This window comes from Protomyctophum parallelum (assembly GCF_964188405.1).
Source record: "Protomyctophum parallelum genome assembly, chromosome: 10".
In the NCBI taxonomy this organism is placed as follows: Eukaryota; Metazoa; Chordata; class Actinopteri; order Myctophiformes; family Myctophidae; genus Protomyctophum; species Protomyctophum parallelum.
The window spans coordinates 15,262,914-15,285,581 of NC_139704.1; the positions used below are offsets into that span (position 1 = coordinate 15,262,914).

Consider the following 22,668-nt stretch of genomic DNA (forward strand, 5'->3'; position numbering starts at 1 on the left):
CAAACAATAGCCTGATTGTATTAAAACGACGTCTTTGAATAGGCCAGCATGGTATTGTTTTTGCTGTTAAGTACCTTCTCAATTGCAGTGGTTTTGAATCTTGTGTCAGGCGCATTATCTATTGCCTAGTGTGTTTGGGAGTTTTTCACGGTCAGTACCGTGTTTTCAGTGATTACGATAGAGGGCGCTCTTTTCCGTATGATTGGTTGCTAGGATACCGATACAACCGGAAATGAACCAGAAGTGAAAATTCCGTCTCCATCCGCCTCAATGTAATGATACCAATTACAAAAGCAAACATGTTTAATTTGAAGTCATTTGCATCCATTGGACTATACCACTGCTCCAGAATCACACATTAGAACAAGCTGTGATTTTACGGAAACACCATTAATTCATTAATTCATTAATTCATTAATTCATTAATTCATTAATTCATTAATTCATTAATTCATTAATTCATTCGTTCATTCGTTCTTGCATTCATTCATTCTTGTATTCATTATAAATTCCTGCTTTACTCAAAGAATGTGCCATTTGGCATTTATTTATTTATTGCATGAGTGTCTTTATAGTGATCTTTATTCTTCAAGGACATAAACAACTTGGAGAATTTTATTAAACAACTTTGAATAATAAATAATGTTGATGATTAAATGGAAGGATGACAACCATGCAATGCTGTTTGTTTGACTGTGGCTGTGGCTGTTTTTATGTGGTTACCATCCAACCACTTTCCACAACTGTATTTTCAGCTGTTGAAGCAAGGTTCCTATTGTCTTCTTTCCTTTTTTAGGAAAGAAGGGATCCGTTAACCTTATAAGTTTATATTATAGAAATATGACATGATATGTCATATTTTTTAATAAAAATAAAAATAAAACATCTCATCATGCTGTTTTTCTCTAAAGTGGCGGGAAGGTCGAATCACTAACAAAGAAATACTTGAGGGAGACATACAGTAATGTATTGTTATGCTCTCGAGTCTGCTGACATTTTGACTGCCATTTTCCACTCGCGCAGTAATTCTTAAGTAATATATTCATAATGTCTTGACACAATGCCATGTGCTCCAGCTCGGCACTCGCCAATCTATCACTGTTGGCTGAACGGTGCTCGGAGCCGCCAAGTTTTAAAATGGCTCAACCTTCCCCTTCGGGCTGTCGTGATAGACTTGAGCTCTCCCAAACTTTAATGGAAAAAGAGAACTTCCTGCACATTATTTTTTTATGTGCATTTATATAGACATCATGGAGCCTGTCTGTGGTACAGGAACAGTTTCCCCAGGAGCTGACCTCTGTCAAAACACGGCTGATAAATTAATCTGAACGTACGAACGGTTTTGTCACGGAGAGGACATACGGTAGCCGCTGTGTGCCTGTCTTTTGCTGAAAGGAGTGTACAGTTTTCATGAGGCCGTCACGTTTGGGCAAAGGACAAGCCATATATAAAGCAGAAATAAGTACAGTATAGGGGTTATTTCTTCATGCCACTCACATCTGTTATTCATTAACACAGTTACTTGAGTGACCTGTTGTTGGCATGTGTGGAGGAAATGCCCAACAAAATGTATGCTATAACTCAGTTTTCAGAAAGACTTATGTTGCTGTATTAGTGGTTATCAAACTTTTTCATGTCAAGGACCCCCAAAATTATATGTATTTGACTGCTGACCCCCAAAATATTTGTGTTCCAGCGCCCCCAGAAGCAAAGATTAGAGGAGGTTCATCTCAAGGATAGATTATCACCAATCCACCCATAGCTTTTTCTCAAATTGCCTCTCTCTGTCCCGCTTTCTCTCTCTTGCTTCCTACCTCTCTCTCTCCCCCCTCTCTCTCCTCTGCCTCTCTCTCTCTCTCTCTCTCGGCTAGAGGTGGATGAGTGTCAGATCAACCCTCACATCTGTGGTCGAGGGGTTTGTTACAACACGGCTGAGGGCTACACCTGTCACTGTGACGAGGGACACCGACTGGACGACAGCCACAACACCTGTGTAGGTGAGGAGGAGAGAGTCCACTACATTCCTTGAGCTCGACTTGATCCGTTCCATCCACACAGTCCTGCTGTTGGTTTAACTCTGTGAGAGTGCAAAATGTATCTACTTGGTCACAGTTCTACGCCCAATTGTACAATTGTAGCATTTTGTACAAATGGATAAATCAGTGTTTTTCAACCAGTCGTCCAGGGACAACCCGTGGTCCTTGAGGGGGTTCCAGGTGGTCCCCAGCTAAATGATGGAGAGTTGGTAACCAAATGGACCCTTATGAATCTTTCACTCTTGAGAGTGGAAAATGAAACCAAGTTACAGGTCCATTTGGTTTCATTTTATTGGAGAATGTAGAATAAGTGTTATTTTGTTCAATGTTTGCCTATTATCTCGCCTATGGTACCAACATCAATACAGCATGGAATTGAAACTGCTATACAGTACCAACATCAATACAGCATGGAATTGAAACTGCTACAGTACCAATTACAAAACCATGATTTGATTTGCGGAAACGTTGCTGTGTCCAGATAGAGTTGAGAAATATTTATGTTTAAGAGAACTACCGATTTAGAAAGCATTTGTTGAATTGGCCTCAGGTCTTAAAGGAGAATTCCATACTAAAAGGCTTTCTTACCTTTCTTTGTAGTTGTTACGTCCCCATCAAAGAGGTCCAGGTGTTATGTTGTGCAAAAGCTCCTTATTGGCTATTTCCCCTACCATAAGCCCTAAATGAATTGCATTGAATTGAATGGGATGTATGGGGTGTTGTGCTAATTCGCTTATTTCCATCGCTCAAAATTATATTTGTTTTGTATATATCCTCTCTTCATAATGTAAATAATAACCCAAGCGGCACACTTTACTACTTATTTAGATGGAAATATGTGAATTAGCACAACACCCCATACATCCCATTCAATTCAATGCAATTCATTGAGGGCTTATGGTAGGGGAAATAGCCAATAAGGAGCTTTTGCACAAAATAACACCTGGACCTCTTTGGTGGGGACGTAACAACTACAAAGAAAGGTAAGAAAGCCTTTTAGTATGGAATTCTCTTTTAACCGTTTCCTTGCCATTGCCATAGATCTCTGTCAATTAAAGCCTAATTATTTAATGCAACCCTCAACGCCATTGCGGTAGATCAATGGCAATTGCGCTTTTATAGCGCTTTCGATTGATCAAGTCATAATGCTACTCACGTTAGCATCGGGTTGTCATAACACTGGGTCACGCCATCTTAGATCATCGTCGCCATAAACACCCTCTATCTGTTTCTTTCAATCGCCTGTATCCTATTCCTTGTCCCAGATGGCATTTTTGGTCAAAACAAGGTTTATTCCACGGACCACGGCACAGAGCCGACCGATGTGAAGCATTCCACAGCACTGGCTTAGCTCCATTTGGTACACAAGACGCATCGTCCAACTTCCTAGTTTATGATCAATTCCGGAAGTCTGGAAATGTGGCTTTTCAAAATAGGAGCTGAACTGGGAAAAATGCTGGCATAAATTATATCATAATTTGTCAATAAATGCTAGTGCTGTAAGGGTGGTTAAGTCACATTACACACACACACACACATGCACGCACGCACACACACACACACACACACACACACACACACACACACACACACACACACACACACACACACACACACACACACACACACACACACACACACACACACACACACACACACACACACACACACACACACACACACACAACCCTGAAGCTTTTTTGTCCTTTCCAATTGTGTGTGTGTGTGTGTGTGTGTGTGTGTGTGTGTGTGTGTGTGTGTGTGTGTGTGTGTGTGTCCAGATGTTGACGAGTGTTCGGAGAGCCCGTCGCTGTGTTTCCGGGGCCGCTGTAGGAACACGCCCGGCAGCTTCCGCTGTGTGTGCCAGCGGGGGTTCATGGGGGACGAGGAGGGCACCAGCTGTGTTGGTAAACACTCCAGCACGCACGCACACACGCATGCACACGATCACACACGCACGTACGCACACACGCCCAGTCACACACACACACACACACACACACACACACACACACACACACACACACACACAGATGCTTTCCTGGATTTAAGTGGCTAAAAAGTCCACTTCAGACATACTGTAGTGTCGCCTGTCTTATGTCTTTGGACAGAAGGGACCAACGTCGCACCACCATCTACCTTCTGGGCCTGTCTGGGATATAAATACAAGTTACTCTGTGATTAAGTGGTTTCCTGGCATCCTGACGGAGGTCTCCCCACCCACCCAAACGATACTGAATAAGGATCTATGAGGACAAATAGGCCTGATGATTATTTCCCCATAACTGCATGAAAATCTCCTCATCGGCATTGGAGAATGAAATATGAAGACATCATTTATGGCTGTTTTTGTTTGTTTAGTTTTTTTTAGTTTGTTTGGTGGGATTTATAATCTCTGTAGATGGAAGAAACACATCGACTCACTGGCCTTGGAACGTATCGGAATCCCCCAGTCAATAATGTTGCTCTGGAGAGGGAAGTCTGGAGCACTCTGGTGGAGCTGTTGCCCCCCGACCCGACTACAGATAAGCAGTTGAAGATGGATGGATGGATGGACATACTGTCTCCACTATTCATCGCACGCTGAAGAATACAGGGCTTAAGTGGTTGAAGGCTTAATATTAAGATTGTTAGAATAGCCTTTTAGAAAAAGATTTAGGGGTGCCAACTGTCCCTACACATCTGGTGTGCCGACGGATGCCTCTATCTCAGATGGTGTCATCTGGTTGTTTGTTAAAATAAAGCATTGACTTCACATCAGTGATTGTCAATTACTTCAGCTAGAGTACATCTTCATGTCTGAGAAGCCGATGTGCTAATCAGGTATTATTCAAATGAGATCCAAGCGGGCGCTTGTTTTCCTTGGAGGAGCTGCAGATGGTCATCATGTTCACCAAATGAAGAATCTCACATTTTGCTAAAATGGAAAAGTTTCCAAATGTGATTTATTGCCTGGACAGGCATGGCAAACACTTATGTGCGCACAAACGTGCACTCACGCATGTACCCATACACATACCCGCATGCACACATGTGTACAGTCTGCACACGCACGCACGTGTGTGTGTGTGTGTGTGTGTGTGCCTGTGAGTCAGTTTGTCTTTGAATTTATATCCTCTACTCCTCTTCTTAAAGATGGAGTGCCACATTTATTTTCCACCCTAAAACATGATCATCAGGTATTATTATAATACTAGACCTGTACATGCCCGTCGCAGTCGGCCACCGGCCTACTTGTGAACGATGCAACTCGGGAACCTAATTATATACGTTGTCATAGCACCCGTTTTAACTGTCAGCTGGTGTCCCACATGGAGATCTGTGTATGTGCCTGTGTGTGAAGACTGCAAACTGAAAAGTGTACTTGGCAATCAATTTGGCCCACTGGCAGAGCCTGATTGGTTGAGCCTCAATTGGCTGAGGCAGAGGCTGGAAATTGCACAGGTGAAAGGAGTTGGCCTCATTAGGCCCACTGGCAGAGCCTGGCCCAGGTGAAAGGAGTTGGCCTGTTAATATCATGCTTTTATGTGGACACGCCCACCAGTTCATTAAGTATGCCTGGTTTGCCTGGTGGGTGGTGATGGGTGGTGATCCATTACCTCTATCACCTCAAATCTGAGTATGCGTGAGCCTTTACCCCTCTACCCCCGTCTCCTTCAATGTATCACAACTGTTGTCTATCTGTCTGTCTCTCTGTGGTCTCCCTTCTTGTCCTGTTCTTTATCCGATCCTATCCTTTCCTACACCACCTTCCATGGCCTCCTCGCTCCACCCCTGCAGATGTAGACGAGTGCCAGACCGCTCACAGGTGTCCAGAGGAAGAGACGTGCTTCAACACCATTGGCTCGTTCTCCTGTCGTGGCTGTCAGAGTGGCTTCAGGATGACCTCCACTGGAGCTTGTGAAGGTACAGCAGTTATGGACACGTTGGTTGGTTGGTTGGCATCTTTATTGACAAAATGCATATGCATGAACAACATTTTGTTCCAGGGTTCCCATAGTCATGAAATCCTTGGAAATATATTTTGAAATTAGAAAAACAAGCCTACAAAAAGTTTGGAATCAATCCAATGTTTTGATACATTGTTTTTGTATAGCATTACGTGAAATATGTAACATGGCAAAATGTAGTGCTGAGTTGAACGAGCTGCGGCCACAGGACATCACGTGACCAAACACTTTGCACCGTGATATGTTGTTAGCTTGTAGATCTGCTTTTGTCAAGTGACACACCTTGCTCGAGTCCGTCTTGGTGCATTGATAGCACACACGTGTAAAAGCCTCATTATTGCACCATATGATTGAAAAGTGTTGAAAATTCATTGTTAAAAATGTGTGGGAACTGGGAATGCTGTTGTTCATTTCTGTTCAAAGGATAAAGCACAGTAAAGGGTGAGAGCTTTTTTCCATTGTGGTCGTTTTGAGTGTACAGTAAGTGCGTGTGTGTGTGCGTATGCGTGTGTGCGCGCGCATGTTTGTGCGTGCGTGTGTGTAAACTGTGAGTGTTTCAGTCAGTATTCATTAAAAACAATAAAGTCTGTTAAAAACACATGTTCCCAATACAGACACTTTCCCAAGCTGTGTCAAAGACAACTAAAACAACTAAAACTAAAACCTGCTACAGCTCAAATACATTGTGGTTATAATTTGGTCCAGCTGCTAATCAGCCAATTCTTTGTAGAGGACTTAAAAGTTAACACTTAGAATTAAGATGGAAGTTGTTTAAAGGATGATTGTCTGAATGTGTGTACTGTAGTCCTTGGGCCCAGCCACCCAGGCACTTACGGTTCAGTACTACATCATAATGGGTTCATTCAGTCCCTAAAGAGGCTATGTAATGTAGTGTATGAGTACAAAGGCTTTTAACCATGTCACAAATTGGTGACAGTAGAAACAGACAAATAGCAGAAGCCAACATTGCAAACGGAATATTTTGTTTACTCTTTGGATGCCAAAGTCGAGATATCTTGTCTCTTTTTTTACTTGTCTGTTTTCTGCCTTGTTTTGCCACGGCTCTGGGTGCCAAAGGTGAAAGTAAACCAAAGAACAAGATTTCTGGGCAGAATTTCCTCGTTTGTCAACAAAAGTGCTCTCAAGACTCTAGCCGGAGCCCTAATTCAGCCCTCCTTTGACTATGCTTGCACCTCTTGGTTCTGAAACATCTCTATATGTCACTAAAAACCAAGTACTTCTCAGCCTGGGGCCCATGACCCATCTTTTTGCAACCCATTTTAACACAAGTGTGGCATGCCCTGAATCCCTCCCTCAAAAAATGCTAATCCCTGGCGTCTTTTAAAACAGGCCTGAAAATCCACCTTTCAGCATGCCAAAGGGAGAGGAAATGACCCCCCCCCCTCCCTTAGGTGACTACCCCCACCTCCTTAACCCCCTTCTTTGTTCTCCAACCTGTACATATTTTTTTTTTTTTTTGACCTTTTATAAGAATTTGAATTTTGTTATTATTTTGTTATTTGTCATGTCATAATTATGAATTGAATACCCAGGACCTGAATGGAAACAAGACCGCAAGGACTTTTTGACGTGTGTTTGACTGTACCCTGTACCAATTACATTTCTATTTGACTGTACCCTGTACTGATTACATTTCTGCCATTAAATTATTCAATCAATCAATCAATCAATCAATCAAAGACGAGAAAGACAAGATTTTGTGTGTTTTTTACTTTTTTTATTGATTACGTTTGATCGCTACCGTCTGAATGACCCTCGGTTGCTAGGCGAGTAAAGTGAAAAGTCTGCCTGCCGTCTGCCTCCAGCAGAACAGATTTATTTAAATGCATTTATCTCAGATTATCTTCCCAGATTGCGTTTTTGGTCCCCAGAGTGGTAAAAAATACAAAATCTTTTTTTCTCTCTTTATTCTCTTTCCAGATATTGATGAGTGTGCCAACAAGTCAGTGTGTCCGTCTGGTATCTGTTTCAACCGACAGGGAGGTTATGACTGTGACCCCTGCCCTCAGGGACTCCAGGCTAAGGGGGGTCAGTGTTTAGGTAGGTATGAGGTCATGGCCTCTAGTTTGAGGCCATTAAACCTGCACACTCAGTCACTGCACAGCAACACCTTCAGTCTTCATTTTCTCAGAGATTTTCAGGGCCGCTGCTGGCCATTTGGATGCCCTAAGCATAATGTTCCCCGTTAGGCCGGCGGCGGAAATTGGATCACCTTTTGCTTATTTTGGTGGAGATTGTACAAATGCCTGGATATGATAAAGTGGTCTTCTTCTTTCACGTATCGTCACCAGCTGTCCAACTCAAGTGTAATGCAGCCACACGTCCTCGTCTCCGGCCCCACTAGTAGGAAAAGGCCCTCCTCTGAATGTGGTCTGTGCAGAGTGAGGGGACAGGTGTTGGTTATGTGGTGGGCAGTCTGCTCAGGCAAGCTGTGCTGTCTTCATAAGCCATTTGAAGCAGTCCGACCCCAGTGCGTATAGGTGGCTCAGCAGGGGTCCATCGATTGCCAGTATGGTAGATCTTCTCCTTGGACGCCGTCTCCTGGGTCCCGGTTGTAGTGGTGGACACGTGTCACGTGTGGGTACCAGCCGATGCAGTGGTGACATTCAAAATCGGGTTGTGGTGGGTTTTTCCTGGGTTTTCATTAGGCCAATGATGAAGCAACCGTCTCTTTCGTCAGGTTTTCAAGGCCGCCAGGTCGGACGGTGTATGTTCTGATCACTACACTAAGTAAGACAGTCTGGATGAAGGCCCAGAGGGACCTAAACGTCTGTCACTTTGAATAAAAGCTGATGCTCTTGAGCAAGATCAGTGTACGAGATTTTTGTTCATGTTTGCTTCAGTTGTCACTGCCCAACGTACCTGCATCTGAACGAAGTGGATGTGGGGATATTTCCTTTGCACTGATCACTACACTAGAATTACAATGTTGGCAGTATACCATTTTTCACTGACGGTCCTGCGTGAAGCTTCACGGTAATTCACAAAAGGGTGTCAGTCATTTCTGTCCACCGTGTCACGAACAGCATTACTGTGCTGTGCTCTTTCCCTGGAGACTCTCTGGGCGCTTTATCTTTTTCCTTGGAAAAACCACAACTCCATATTGAATCCTCCATTCTTGGAATAGCAAGATAATTACCCAAACCCATCGTACGTAACGTCAGCCATCTATATATACAGACAGCAGCTCAGGAAACAGATGCAGTATATAAAATCCCGCTAATCAAGCTATGAAACCAATGAAAGTTTCCAGAAAAGCCATCGTACAGGCCCACACTTTCCTGGAAGTGGAGCATTTCCACCAGAAAACCACAGGTGCGTCCATCCCCCCCTTTGAAGAAGTAGCTTGCGCCGTATCCCAATGGGTAGCTGTCACCCTCTGAGTATTCGCACACCATGCTAGCCAAGCCAAACCGCAGCGGGGTGGCTCTGGATGGTGGTGGTGGCAAGAGGAAATAATTAGGTGAGGCGACGGAGTCCACATCAGCTTTTATAGAAGCAATAACCCAACTCACAGATGTTTGAGTGATACTGCCAAACTCCCTGACATTGTGTGTGTGTGTGTGTGTGAATGAGAGAGAGAGAGACAAAAGCCGGTGTAACTGCATATCTTGCTCAAGTGTCTTATGAATAGTGCACTTGTTGTCAGACATTATTGTCGTGCCAATATCTTGTCTCGAATGTTTGACAAAAAGCACCACCCAAAACGTTCCTCTGCTTCGTATTTGACTAAATTCTTAATTGCTGCCTTCCTCTTTGAATCCGCCCAGATATTGACGAATGCCTGGACCCACACACGTGCACAAATGGAAAATGCACCAACTACGAAGGCTCCTTTGCCTGTTCATGTAATGAAGGTTTCCAGCTCCTCGAAGGAGAATTCTGCCAAGGTAATAATGTTTCTATGCAGACGCTCTAGTTTTGATGTGATTTTCACCACAGACTCTAAAAACTAACAGCGTGTGTCCTTGACTATGGGAAGTGTCTTGGGCATTTGTCCAAATTGAGTCATTTCTGTTACTTATACTCATTTAGAGCCGCCCTCTCTGGTACTCTGCCGGTAACAAACTTCAGGAATATGCCATAAATATAAACAACATAATGGCTGCAAAAAACTAGTGTCGTAAAACTAAGTCACCACCTCATAATCACTCATTTAGTTGAGCAGTGTTTGTGTAAGTAATTAATGTTCCTCCATCCAAGGTACTTGATTTTCACTCTCTTTTTTTGCCAGCTTTCCACCAAAGTATGTTTTATGACACTCAGATCCTCTTACCAAATGCAGACACTTTCTGTCTTTTGCAGAGCAACCTTAAAGGACAACTTAAGTTTTTTTCAACCAAGGTTCATGTTTTAGGTTGTTATTAGATGAAGTAAAAGATGAGTGTTAATCTTTTTTCATTTGCTGCTTTCTTTCGTTTTAGGGATTTTAGCTATTTTTGACAGGGGGGCGGGGGCATTCGAGCATGGGGCTAAATATGCATTTTTTAACACAATTTTATGGTGATTTATTTTTGTATTATTTACTATAGTCCTAATAAACACCAGGAGATCAGAAGATGGCCACAGAAGATCACAGGATCTACTGAATGTGAAGGTAGCCTACTGGGGGAAGGCTTATACTGTGTGTATAGGCTCAATATGTCAGTTTGTCACATTCAATAGATCCCGTGATCTTTTGTCGTCAGATGTAATTTCTTGGGGTTTATTAGGACTATAGTAAACCATAAAAAAATAAATCACCATAAACTTGTGTTAAAAAATACATATTGGCCCAGGCCGTAGCGTAACGGTCTGGGCACCGGACTGGTGATCCAGTCGCGGTGTGCCGCGGGTTCGACTCCCGGACCCGACACGGCCTTTACCGCATGTCATCCCCCCATCTCTCTCCCGTTTCCTGTCAGCCTACTTTCTATCCCTTAAAAAATCAATAAAGGCGTAAGCCGCAAAAAAAAAATATCTTAAAAAAAAAAAAAAAAAAAAATACATATTTAGCCCCATGCTCGAATGCCCCCGCCCCCCTGTCAAAAACTGCTAAAATCCCTAAAACGAAAGAAAGCAGCAAATGAAAGAAAATGAACACTCACCTTTTAGTTTCTCTAATAACAACCTAAAACATGAACCTTGGTTGAAAAAAACTAAAGTTGTCCTTTAATGCCCCTTTTTCCACCGTAAAGCTACAGTAGTGGGAGCCCTGCCTACAAATAATTCCAAATATTACCTGACAGGTTTATTTTAAATTTCTTATGCAATATGATATAATATGGAGCATTGGTTTTCTTTGTTATTATTAAAGGTTGCCACTTGATGCTGTGTTACATCAATATCGTATTTACTAATCATAACATTCCAATAACTCTGTCTGTGTTTACCTGAGTTGATTATCGCCCCCAGCAACTAATGAGTTGTGTATATCCCTGGAGTGTGGGACTGTGGAAATCATAACTCCCAGTTATATGCGTAACACAATAGGATCAATTGTTTCTGATACTGTAGAAACATAATGATTGTTATTCTTCACAATCTTGTCTTTTGCTGCAGGGACTTAAGCACCATAAAATAAATGATCAAAAATAGCACATCTACAAGTACAAGCTCACTTTTTGAACATTTAAAAACAAGAACATTTACAGCTTAGCTACCCTACCATTGTTGCCTGTTATTCAAAGGCAAAAATATTAGCTCATTATGTCACTGCTTCAGTTGTTGTGGCTTGCTTATATTCAAGGCAAAAAACGACTGTATGTCACTTCTATGTGCTGCTAACTGCTACCAAACTCTCTCTCGAAAGGGATCTAAAACGTTATGCTTATATGGACAACAAGTTTTGTCCCTATCTACTTGTGATATCAATAATCTTCGTCTTTTGGATAAAACTTCGTCCTGGGTGCTGGGTGTTACTAATTGAAAGGACGGTGAACTTCGTCCTGGGCGATTGGGTTGTTAAGGACAGCCAATGATCAAAAAGTGATGACTAGACACTCCGAGGTGCTCTGTTTGTATAGAAAGTATTGAGTAGGTACTCAGTCTGAGTTGACAGCTGGTGGCCAAGCTGTAAAAATGGCACCTAGAATGACATGGCCATTTTCTTTAACTGCAGGACCCAAATACGTACAGTAGTTCAGTCAAACCCTGAAACCCTGGAACAAAATTGAAAGATATTTCTACTTATGACCTGACACACCAAATCCATAGCCTGGAATCCACACTGATTCGATATACATTCGGTGGATTTTACGTAAAGTGAGAGAAAAAAGGGTAGAAGGTAACAATCACTACCAAATGCAGGCCTTTAGTAACCCTGTTTTGGGCACCTGAATTAAGCACATCAGTTCTGACTGAGTTCTGAGCTTTTTCATCGTGAAGCGGTGCTTTGGCTTCAGAGTGGTTTAAACACTGGAATGAACGGATTCCCCAGCATTAGCTACATTCAACCACTGCTGATGCCAAGTCATATGGGGGAATTGTGTAACCGGGTGTTTTCGTGTTTAATTTGTTTCGTTGGGCTGAGCCCTTAATATGTCATGAGGCTAATTCATCATTGTCTTCGTGTTGTGGATGTTGAAACGGCGCCTGTCATCGGCCATCATCTGCGCTCTCAGATGTTGACGAGTGCCAGGACGAGCGGGTGTGCACCAGGGGCCACTGCCAGAACACAGACGGCTCCTTCGTCTGTAACTGTGGGCCTGGGTTCAGGGCCTCGCCAGCAGGGGACCAGTGTGACGGTAAGTTATTGGAGGGGTTCCTCAACCTTGTTTGAAGATGGAATGCCGTGATTTTTGTACAGTACTTTTTCTGTTTAACATTAACATTAAGTGAACATTAATAGACTCCCAGTTGTGGTTATAATATTCAAATAATATGTGTATTTTTGGTTTCTTCCTGAGAAGCCAGAAGATTTTTGTTTAATGTACATGCCCACCATGTTAATTTATGTCTGTATGTGGATTGATTGATTGATTGAATACTTATTGAATACTGTTAATCAGAGATGTATAAAGGCTAAAAGGATAACACAAAAAAGTACTGGGGACGTGTTAACATTGTGGTATTCAATTCATCAACATAGCATAAACAATTTCACAATAATTCATGTCATACGGCAGCAGTGAATAAAACCTCCTTATCTATGAAGTTTTTCGTTACTACTGTAACACACAAGCAATATGTTATCCATATTAAGGAATTTGGAGCAAATGGGGAACAAATGTCACCGCCCAGGAAAAATAAAGTTGAAAAATGCAACGTGGTGTATCTTGGGTTAAAATGTGCTTTCCTCTGCGATTCGACCGACAGAGGCGAGGTTCAGGCTGATTAATTAGCTGTAGGCTATATAACATCCTTCCATATCCTCTCCTCCAGATGTCAAGGTTTGTTTTTTGATGCACAAGCAAGGGGAAACATGTCTGTGATGTATTTCTGTTTTTATGGCTGCCACTAAAACCTGACGGAAGACATCTGCTATAATTAACAAACTAAATTTGACCTGCGGGTCCGACACCAGAACACGCACCATATCCTCCGGCCACACAGAAATAGATGGCTTGGTGCGCGCGTGCGTGCGTGCGTGTGCATGTGAAGGATTAAGAGAGTGCATGTGTGTCTCGGTTATTTGTAAGCATGTAGTATTTTTGACCTTGCTTGCATGTGCAAATGTGGCCTGTGTGTCATATGAAGGTTATAGATAATAATAATGAATTGCATTTTTATAGCGCTTTTCCAAGTGCTCAAAGCGCTTTACAATGGTTCATTCATTCATTCATATATTGGGAGGTGAAGCGTCCTCACTTCCCACATTCACACACCAATGGTGGCAAGCTCACACCGACCTTCTCATTGGAGGCAATGTAGGGTTCGGTGTCTTGCCCAAGGACACTTCGACATGTGGACAGGATGAGCCGGGATTCGAACCGCCGACCCAGGGATCATTGGACGACCTGCTCTACCTCCTGAGCCACAGCTGCCCTAGATGTACACAGTTCAATCCTAACTCTGACTGTGTTAAAGGTGACCCATTAAGGGTCCAGTATTACAATATCCGACTTGAACCCATTATACCTGAGGAGAGGAGGTCACATTTACACAGCAACGATCAAAGAAAATGACAAAGTGCCGTTGCAATCTCACTTTATATTCTGTGTTCAGACGGAGACGCAACCGTAGTGTGTGTGCCAGGTGTGGTTAGGTGGCGGTGGCTGCCAGATAGACCAGTCACGCACGTAGATCCACCCCCGTTCTACACAGTGTTTGTTTACATCGATGTAATGGCGCACGTGGCGTGATCCGACGTGAGCCATGACATCACATCACACGTCAGTTTCCCCCCCCCGCTTTGCATGTTTACATGGAGAGACGGGAGGCGGAGCGTTTTCAAAGATTTCCACTCTGGAAGGAGGTTTCACTTTGTTGTGTTTTCATCCACCGAAAACACAGTTGCCATCTAAACGTGCGTGATATGGTGCTTCTTGGTGGCATATTTCAGGTTTGTACAGTAATCTACGGTACTATTGTGTGTTGTGTTGTTCCAGACGTGGACGAGTGTCTGGAGGTGAGCAGGCCGTGTGACGCTGTAGGACAGTGTGTGAACAATGTGGGCTCCTATCAGTGTCACTGTCCACACGGATACCAGCAGGTCAACGGCACCAGCTGTCTGGGTGAGACTCATTTAACACACCTGTGAACATCCACACTTACTGAGGCCGATACTACAAATCAAAACAAATCAAACTGTATTTTAGCAGACGAAGTGCTGGACAAGGAAAACAAATAAAACAATTCAAAGCATTGATACAAAATACTAATCTACAGCAATGTTTGTTAAAAGATTTGCACAAATTGTCATCTACAAGCTCATATTGTGGCACGGAGGGACACTATGAGTTTGTATATCTGCTATTTTTGAATAGCCAAAGTATACAATAATGGTTAAAGTGCACAGATGCTTTCCCGGTTTGAATGGGTTAAAGCCAGATTTGAACATAATTGCGTGACAGTGCACCAGAAATAGAAGATCTACAATGTTGATGTGCATTTATATTGAGTGTTTGAACAAATGCAATGTAATCCTGATGCTGTTTCACATGATTTGGTCAAAAGCTAAGCCATGCAGGTAACAGGAAACAGGCCCCTGGTAAATGTCATAAATACCCACATTTGCACACACACATTTTTTTCTCTCTCTTTCTGAGGTACCGTATGTGTGAATCAGTATATTGTTGAATATAATATTATGCATTGTTAAAGGACCACAAAAGTAAAAAGTGGTGAAGTGGTTCTTTAAATAAAACCAACCAATCAAGCTCTCTCTCACAGACATGGATGAGTGTTTGGACGAGCCAGAGCTGTGTCCCAATGGAGAATGTGTCAACACGGAGGGCTCCTATGAGTGTGTGTGTGAGAGAGGTTTCGCCCCCAACACCAACACCAAGACCTGTGATGGTAAGACGACATGTCCTTTAACCCAAGCCCCTCCCACCGTTGGGCTTGCTATGCTGATGTGATTTGTACACTGTCAAAACCTGAGTAACCTATTCATTAGTATTAGTATTAACCCTGAGGATTTGACTGTACATTGTCCCTCCTTCCGTCCCAGCCTGTGGGATTACGTGCAGTGACATATCACCATTTACCTCCCCTCCCAGCTTGCTTCCCCAAATCACGGGCCACTTGTGTTCGTACAGACTCTCAACAAAGCCGGATGCACCACGGCGGATTCTAAACCCCAGACTCCATGGTGGTGGGCAGCTACTTTACCACTGCGTCACCCGAGTGCCCTAAATGCTTATTCATACTCTTAAGTTTAAGGTGATAAGGTGACCACCGTTTCGGTGGTTAGTAAAAACAACAAGAGATATGTGTTTGGGTGAGCGGTGAATCGCTTACCACTGCACGTGACGTCATGTTGTAGTTTTCGGTGGTCACCTTATCACATAAAACTGGAGTATGTATAGGCCTTAACTTGTTTCTTTTACATTCATATTTTACATTTCATCTATGTCAGTTACAGTTATTTTAAGTAAAATAGCTGAATACGTGCACACGGACTGCACACACACATTTCTTCTGTCATGGCCTTTGCCAATACCAACCTCTGTAAGCAGGTGTTGACTGATAACTACCCATTCATGATCACACCACCAAATAATGAAGTTTTACAACATTTTATTAACGAAAAGAAGAATGCATGAAACGATTAAGGAAACAAATAATGAACAGAAACGAAGATGACTCACGACGGGTCATCTGGCCATCCAGCTAGTCATCGGGTAAAAAGCAGAGGTGGGGAGGCTTCGGGGATCCACCGTGGCTCCCAGGCACAACGAAACCCCCTTAGGGAGAGGTTAGAGAAGTAGTAGGATGAGAATTAGGGTGGGGGGAGGGATGACGAAAGTGAGAACAGAGGGAGAACAGTGGGTTGGATGGGCCTTTATATATGGGTGGAGGTGACTTGATAGGAGGTGGAGGTAGCTTATTGGAGGTGTGACCGTGCTTCTGTTACTCCGTCCACTTTTCTCTCTTTACTCTTCCCCCCTCCTTCCCTCCGCTTCTCTCTCTCTATCTCCCTCCATCTCTCACTCTGCCACTATACTCATTTGCGTCCTTTGCTATCATGTGCCCTCCATCTCTCTCTCCCTGCCTCCCTCCCTCGCCTGCTCTCTTTCTCACCCGCTGGGCCTGCTCCCCGTTCATCCTTTCCTCTCTCTCTCTCCTTGTGATCTTCTAGATCTGCTATTTTTCTTAAATGTTTAGAAGAATGTTGAAGAAGCGTGACTATTTTTCGAACATTTCTTGAAAATCTATCTTTCTCTGTCAATGGCGTGTTGCTCCTGCTGGAAGCCACATCCTTTTGATATCTTTCACATATGCTGCTACTATTTTTTCCAGCAGAAGGCAGCTCTCTATGGCGGGAGCTGTTGTCCGTATGCCAGAGCTGTTTTTAATGCCCTTTCCTGCCCTAGAAAAAAAGAAAAAACACTGGAGAAAAAGAAACAGAAGGAAGCTTTTGAGCTTCGCTGTCTAGACGACAGGGGATATTTGCTGCATTGCTCTCCGGCCCATGATTTATGGAGGGCTGTGGGGGAGGGTGGGGGGGGGGGGGGGTACTACAGGCACAGGTCTGTGTGGTGTGTGTGTGTGTGTGTGTACATGCTGTAATCTGTTTATGCATAATATCTGTTCATTATGGCACCGTCTTTTAATCTTTCGTGTAATTTCCCTAATCTGACTGAGAGGAAATGAAGGACATGAATGGTGACGATGACTGTGTTACGCTATGTATGTGGGCCCCTGCGCGTTGTGTGTGCGCACGCGCGCACGCACATGGATGCGTGTGTGTGCGTGCGTGCGCGCGCGCGCGCGTGTGTGTGTGTGTGTGTGTGTGTGTGTGTGTGTGTGTGTGTGTGTGTGTGTGTGTGTGTGTGTGTGTGTGTGTGTGTGTGCGCGTGTGTGTGCGTGTGTGTGTGTGTGTGTGTGTGTGTGTGTGTGTGTGTGTGTGTGTGTGTGTGTGTGTGCAGGTGCAGCCACATCTGTGTCTGTGTGTGTCCTGTATGTTATACAAGTCTATAAAGCTGACCATTATCATGAATTAAGAGGCCAGATGGTTTAAGCAGGTGGAATGATTGGGGTTGAGGAAGGAATTTGATTCTAATTAACTACAGCACCTGGCCTGATGAGAAGCTTGTTCTGACAACTGGACAGAACCATGATCCAAGGCTGCTTGTGGTTACGTATTTAGTAATAGTTGTTACACAGTATTCTAACTCTTGATACTGTAAAGATTTACCTGTAAAGGTGGTTGCACACTGGCCGCGTTTTTCTGATTTTTAGCTGCGTTTCTCCATCGGTTTTCCGAAAAATGCGTCCAGTGTGCAACCACCTTAAATGTTCATTTTACAGTCTCAGGATGAAATGAATACTGAACATACATTACACAAATTACAAAGATTGAAAGAAGATACATTAGAACTTTTGAAGTGTTCACCTATGTCCAAATTAGGAACGCCAGATTGAACGTTTTTCAACCAATGTAAGATGGGCAACAAAGACACTCTACTGAGTGTCCAAATGTAGGAAACCAAGGGACCCATAAAAATGTGTCTGCGACCCACAAATGGGTCCCGATCCAGTGTTTAGGAACCACCGCTCTAGAGAACCAACAGCAGCACCCTGTCGGTTAGTAATGAAGACACATTCAAGTGTTTTCATGTCTGTATTTAATTTAATAAAATAGCCCCTTGTCAGTATTTAAATAAATATATATATACAGTAAGAGTCTAATACCTGCAAAGTCATTCAGTTCATTTCCATTTTCCAAGATGGTCCTTTGCATAAACTCTGGCCACTAGTGACAGCAATGGCTAGAATTGATAGCTTAGCTGAGATTATTTGATCCACCAAAAAAAATGTCTACCGGGCAAAAGCAATAAAGTACTAGAGAATGAGATCGAATCTAAACACTTGCTCAAATGCTCCCAGATATTTTTTCTGAGCTAAAAAATCCATCTGATCGAAAAGTCGATATGTAAAAGCAGAAAGAGAATTTATTTTTCTGAGCATTTGTGCTTGTGTGTGGACTAAATATTTTACTTTATTAAAATTGATAGGCCCTTACAGTAGCTTGACAGAAACCCGGATGACATCAGAGCCGATTTTAGTAATCTGTCTTTCTCTTCAGAATGGTGGCCGAGCCAGCCTGCATGTGAGTGAAGAAGGTTCAAGTCCTCTGGTCTAAAAGTAGTCATTACTCATGTGATTATTCCATGTTCCCTGCAGAACCCAAAGGAGATGAGAAGGAAGTCGGGTGGAAAGAAAGTTTTGTGTAATAACATTAACCGTGAAAGCATGTCATTTTAGATTGTAGCTACAGTATATCGGTTGGCACATTGGTTGGCTATTCAAAAATAGCAGATATACAAGTTCATAGCACTGTGATAATATGAGCTTGGAAATCTGCTATTTTTCTTAAATTGTGAAAGATCGCTGCTGGGGGTTCCTGGAACCAAATATTTCTGAGGTGGGGGTCGGCTGCCAAATGGCCTACATATGGTTTTGTGGGTCCCTGACATGAAAAGGTTTGAGCATCGGTGATATAGCAACATACGTTTTCTCAGAAAACTGTTAGGATTTAGAAGACATTTGTAGAATCGGCCTCAGGTCTTAATGGGCTATGGTATTCATGAAACCTTTCCACTGTGGATTGAGGGGTATTTGTGCTACTCTACCTACCAATTACGAAGATGTGCGTGTGTATGTGCGTGTGTGTCTTTGTCTGCTTGTGCCTGCGTGCGTGTGTATGAACTCTTGTGTATGAACATTTGTGTCGTCTGTATGTGTTTGCATGTGGCACACATGCGCATGCATGTGTGTGTTTCTCCTCCAGACGTTGATGAGTGCCTGGGTGGTAGCAGGTGTGTGGGTGGCTCCTGTGTGAACACCCGGGGCTCATACAGATGCCAGTGTGAGCGAGGCCACCGCCTGCAGCCAGACAATAACACATGCCTGGGTAACTCCATCTCTACAGTCAGCAGTACACCTCGACACAAAGCCTCAGAGATTTGTGACGGGGGCTTATATGCTGCCATGCTGCCCCCCAATTGTGGTCAAAATATTTGTTGTGCTTTAAAAGTCGTGCTTTAAGAATGTAACTTTTGGGGGGGAGGGGCTAGGCTTTTGGAATTAAGTCATATGGCAGTCAAGTCTATGGACTTTTAATGTTTGTTTAGGGCCTGCAGTTAAACAAACATTGACAACTTGAGACGTCATGTGGCCAATATAAATACATCTTGTGACTGATTTCGTTTTATTTTATACAATAACACACTGCATTCATGTCTCGTAACATATATAGTGGCAGTAAATCTGCAATAAATGAAAGTGACTCTGCCACATATGTGCAGGCTTCTAAAAGTCAACATGATGCTTTCATTTTCTTTGCGCTGTGCTTCAGGGAGAGCGCTTCAATTGTGCTGATTTGTATGATGTCATCTCAGATATTGATGAGTGTGCGGAGCTGGGGCGTGGTATCTGTGGCGCGTGGCAGTGCGTCAACCGGGTGGGCTCCTACACGTGCACGGTGGACTGCCCCCCGGGCCACACCCGTGGTGGCCCTGGTGGAAACTGTGAGGGTGAGTCTCCACCATTGGGACAGTCAGCCCATCGCCAGCCACCTTTCCTCTTTTCAAACCCACCCACAGTATGCTGTCTAACAGCTCTAAACACAATACTAGTCTGTAGAGCTCAGACGTTAGACAGTTTCTGTACTGTTGGGTCAGTGTCTCAGCGAGATGCCAGAGAGTGCAACTTGTGTCAGAGACATCACAACATACTTGGCTGCAGGTGCTGGTGCTGTCAGTAGATGTGGAGTATAATGCAGTGCACACTGCACAGAGTCACGTTTCACACGGAGCCGATGGCAACCTCTTGTTATTCCCTTATTCTCACCATATCCAGCCTTATTTGGTAAGCTTGAGTGGCAATGTGTCTACTCTGTACTGCACACTGCAAAATCCTGAGTCTTATTTAAAGGAACATTTTAGCAGTTTTTTCAACAGTATCAATATACTGTAGGGGTTCTGACTTACCGTATGCTCACGTCCTATTTCTGTCTATATTGTTTGTGTTTCAAAGAAGATTTGAACAAGAACAAGATTTTAAACACTTAGTTGATTGAAGGAACACCCCCTTTTGCTCTCTAGAAATATGCTGACAATAGCTGATCTACAAGCTCACAACGCATCTCAAAATGACGTGTTTTGAGCTTGTAGATCTGCTATTTATGCCAAATGTTCGTTAGCACCCAGCTTCCCAGAATAGGGACTATGGAGTTCAGGAGGTCAATTTAAATGAACACTCAGGATTTTGCTGTGTATGTTTTCCTTTCCTTCCTTCCCACGCTTCAAGACTCTTTCCTCTTACGTCATCCTCTGACCGCTCTTTGGGACAGCCTCACTCTTGGTATTGTGCAGTGTTGCAGAGCCGGAGCTTTTTCACGAATGAAAGTGAAAACGCTAAACGTTTTACTGTCATCCTGCCTTTTTCCACTGTCTGCTGTGCTGTGTCTGACTCAGTGATGTCTACCTTCTTCCGTCCCAGGACGCCACTTATCTTGTGCTCGCATCTGTTGCGTGGCAGCTTCCCATCTGTCATGTCTGCCTGATTGGGGTCAAAAAGGCTTGTTTAGAGTACAGAGTATTTCGGCTTATACCGTTCGCTCGCTTTGATTTGTTTAGCTTGTTGTCTGGCTTTGTTTTTGTGCAGGTTGTTTGAAATGAGCGTCTGGCAGGACGTCTTTTGGCTGAAGCAGCTTTGGTTCGAATGTGCCATTGATTGCTGTTTTGCCTCTAGTTTTTTTGTGCTTGCTGGTGGCGCACTGTTTGCCTCTGGGTATCCTCTGTTACAATAATATACATTACCCAATTCTTTGCTTGAACTTAAACTGTCGATCAGAGCTCTCCACCTACTGATACGTTTGGTGATATCTAAATTCAATGTATGCTAAAACTGGGTTAAAAAAACAACAACTTAGGTACCCTCACAAAAAACATGCAGTAATCCTGGTCTCTAAACTGCCTCCCCCTGGCCAGCCGGGGCACCTGATGGAGGGGAAAGGAACTGGTTGGAATAACGTGTTCCTTCCACGCGCTACGTCCAACCAGGGAAACTCCCCCCCCCTGTCACTCATGCATGAAGGAAGCATGAGTTCAAGTCCGTTGCTCTCCCCAGGTTGGCGGAGGGTGTGTAGAGCCCAGGATCACAGTAGATAATTGACACAGTGGTGAAAAATGGGTTACAAAATCGTGGGATAAAAAAAAAAGAAAAAAAACTTTAAGGTGTTCTTCATATTGGGATGGTGTAAGTATTGGTTTTCAAAGCAGTGTGTGTAGGTTTTGTTAACCCTGGTTTTCTCTGGCGTTCAAACCATACATTGCATTTAGACTCCCTCCAGACTATGATATTATTACGGTTTGATGTGAGACTATACCACTGCAAGAGATCTGCTTAATGTGACATGGCCTAAAATGCTGATTAAACCAGCCATTTACTTGAGTGAATAGTGGAAAATAGCCGACATAACTTTGTCGCATAGCATAACTGTCACATACAGTACTGTAGCATTGCAACAATTTATGGATATGTTGCTCTGTTATTGTCTCCACCAGCCGAAGGCATGGGGGAGAGTATGTTTTGCACTCCGTCCGTCCGTGTGTCCGTGTGTCCGTCCGTCCGTCCGTGAGCAGCTAATCTCGGCCACCGTTAACCCGGTCGATGCCAAATTTTGCACACACACTCCCTGGATGCCAACCATGAACCTCTGCCCCAAACTTTCCAGAACGGCCTGTTATAGCGCCACCAGGAGGCCGCTTTGTGCAAAACAAGTTTTTGCACAGTACACCTACAGATTTTGTCCAAACATCACGCAAATTGGTACACAGTCTCTCTAGAGCCATTCAACCAAACCGGTCTTTCAGATTTCTCAGACTCCATCCTGATTGGTTAAGATTGGCTTCCAAAATTCACAGGAGTGCTCAGTTTCAAACAAAATGCTGCAAATCATGAACACATCGCGTGATTTCCCTGAAATTGTGCACCCACATTCCCACTAGGCCGAGGACGAAATGCCACATGAACAATTTCAACTCAGCCTCAAGGTGGCGCTATAACTG

General features: G+C 43.5%; 1 protein-coding gene across 5 annotated transcripts in view; it reads left to right on the top strand.

The window, feature by feature from the left end:
* Nucleotides 1-22,668, top strand: part of ltbp1 (latent transforming growth factor beta binding protein 1) — a 157,260-nt gene that overhangs the window by 101,305 nt on the left and 33,287 nt on the right. For 3 of the 5 annotated variants that reach the window (XM_083774400.1, XM_083774402.1, XM_083774403.1), the window contains 10 exons: nt 1,872-1,997; nt 3,818-3,943; nt 5,817-5,942; nt 7,928-8,047; nt 9,778-9,897; nt 12,610-12,732; nt 14,536-14,661; nt 15,320-15,445; nt 19,386-19,508; nt 19,996-20,130. In XM_083774400.1, coding sequence (XP_083630526.1) covers nt 1,872-1,997; nt 3,818-3,943; nt 5,817-5,942; nt 7,928-8,047; nt 9,778-9,897; nt 12,610-12,732; nt 14,536-14,661; nt 15,320-15,445; nt 19,386-19,508; nt 19,996-20,130 — 1,251 coding nt within the window. The remainder of the gene's footprint in view (nt 1-1,871; nt 1,998-3,817; nt 3,944-5,816; nt 5,943-7,927; nt 8,048-9,777; nt 9,898-12,609; nt 12,733-14,535; nt 14,662-15,319; nt 15,446-19,385; nt 19,509-19,995; nt 20,131-22,668) is intronic. The other 2 variants (XM_083774401.1, XM_083774404.1) reach the window with 2 other exon arrangements.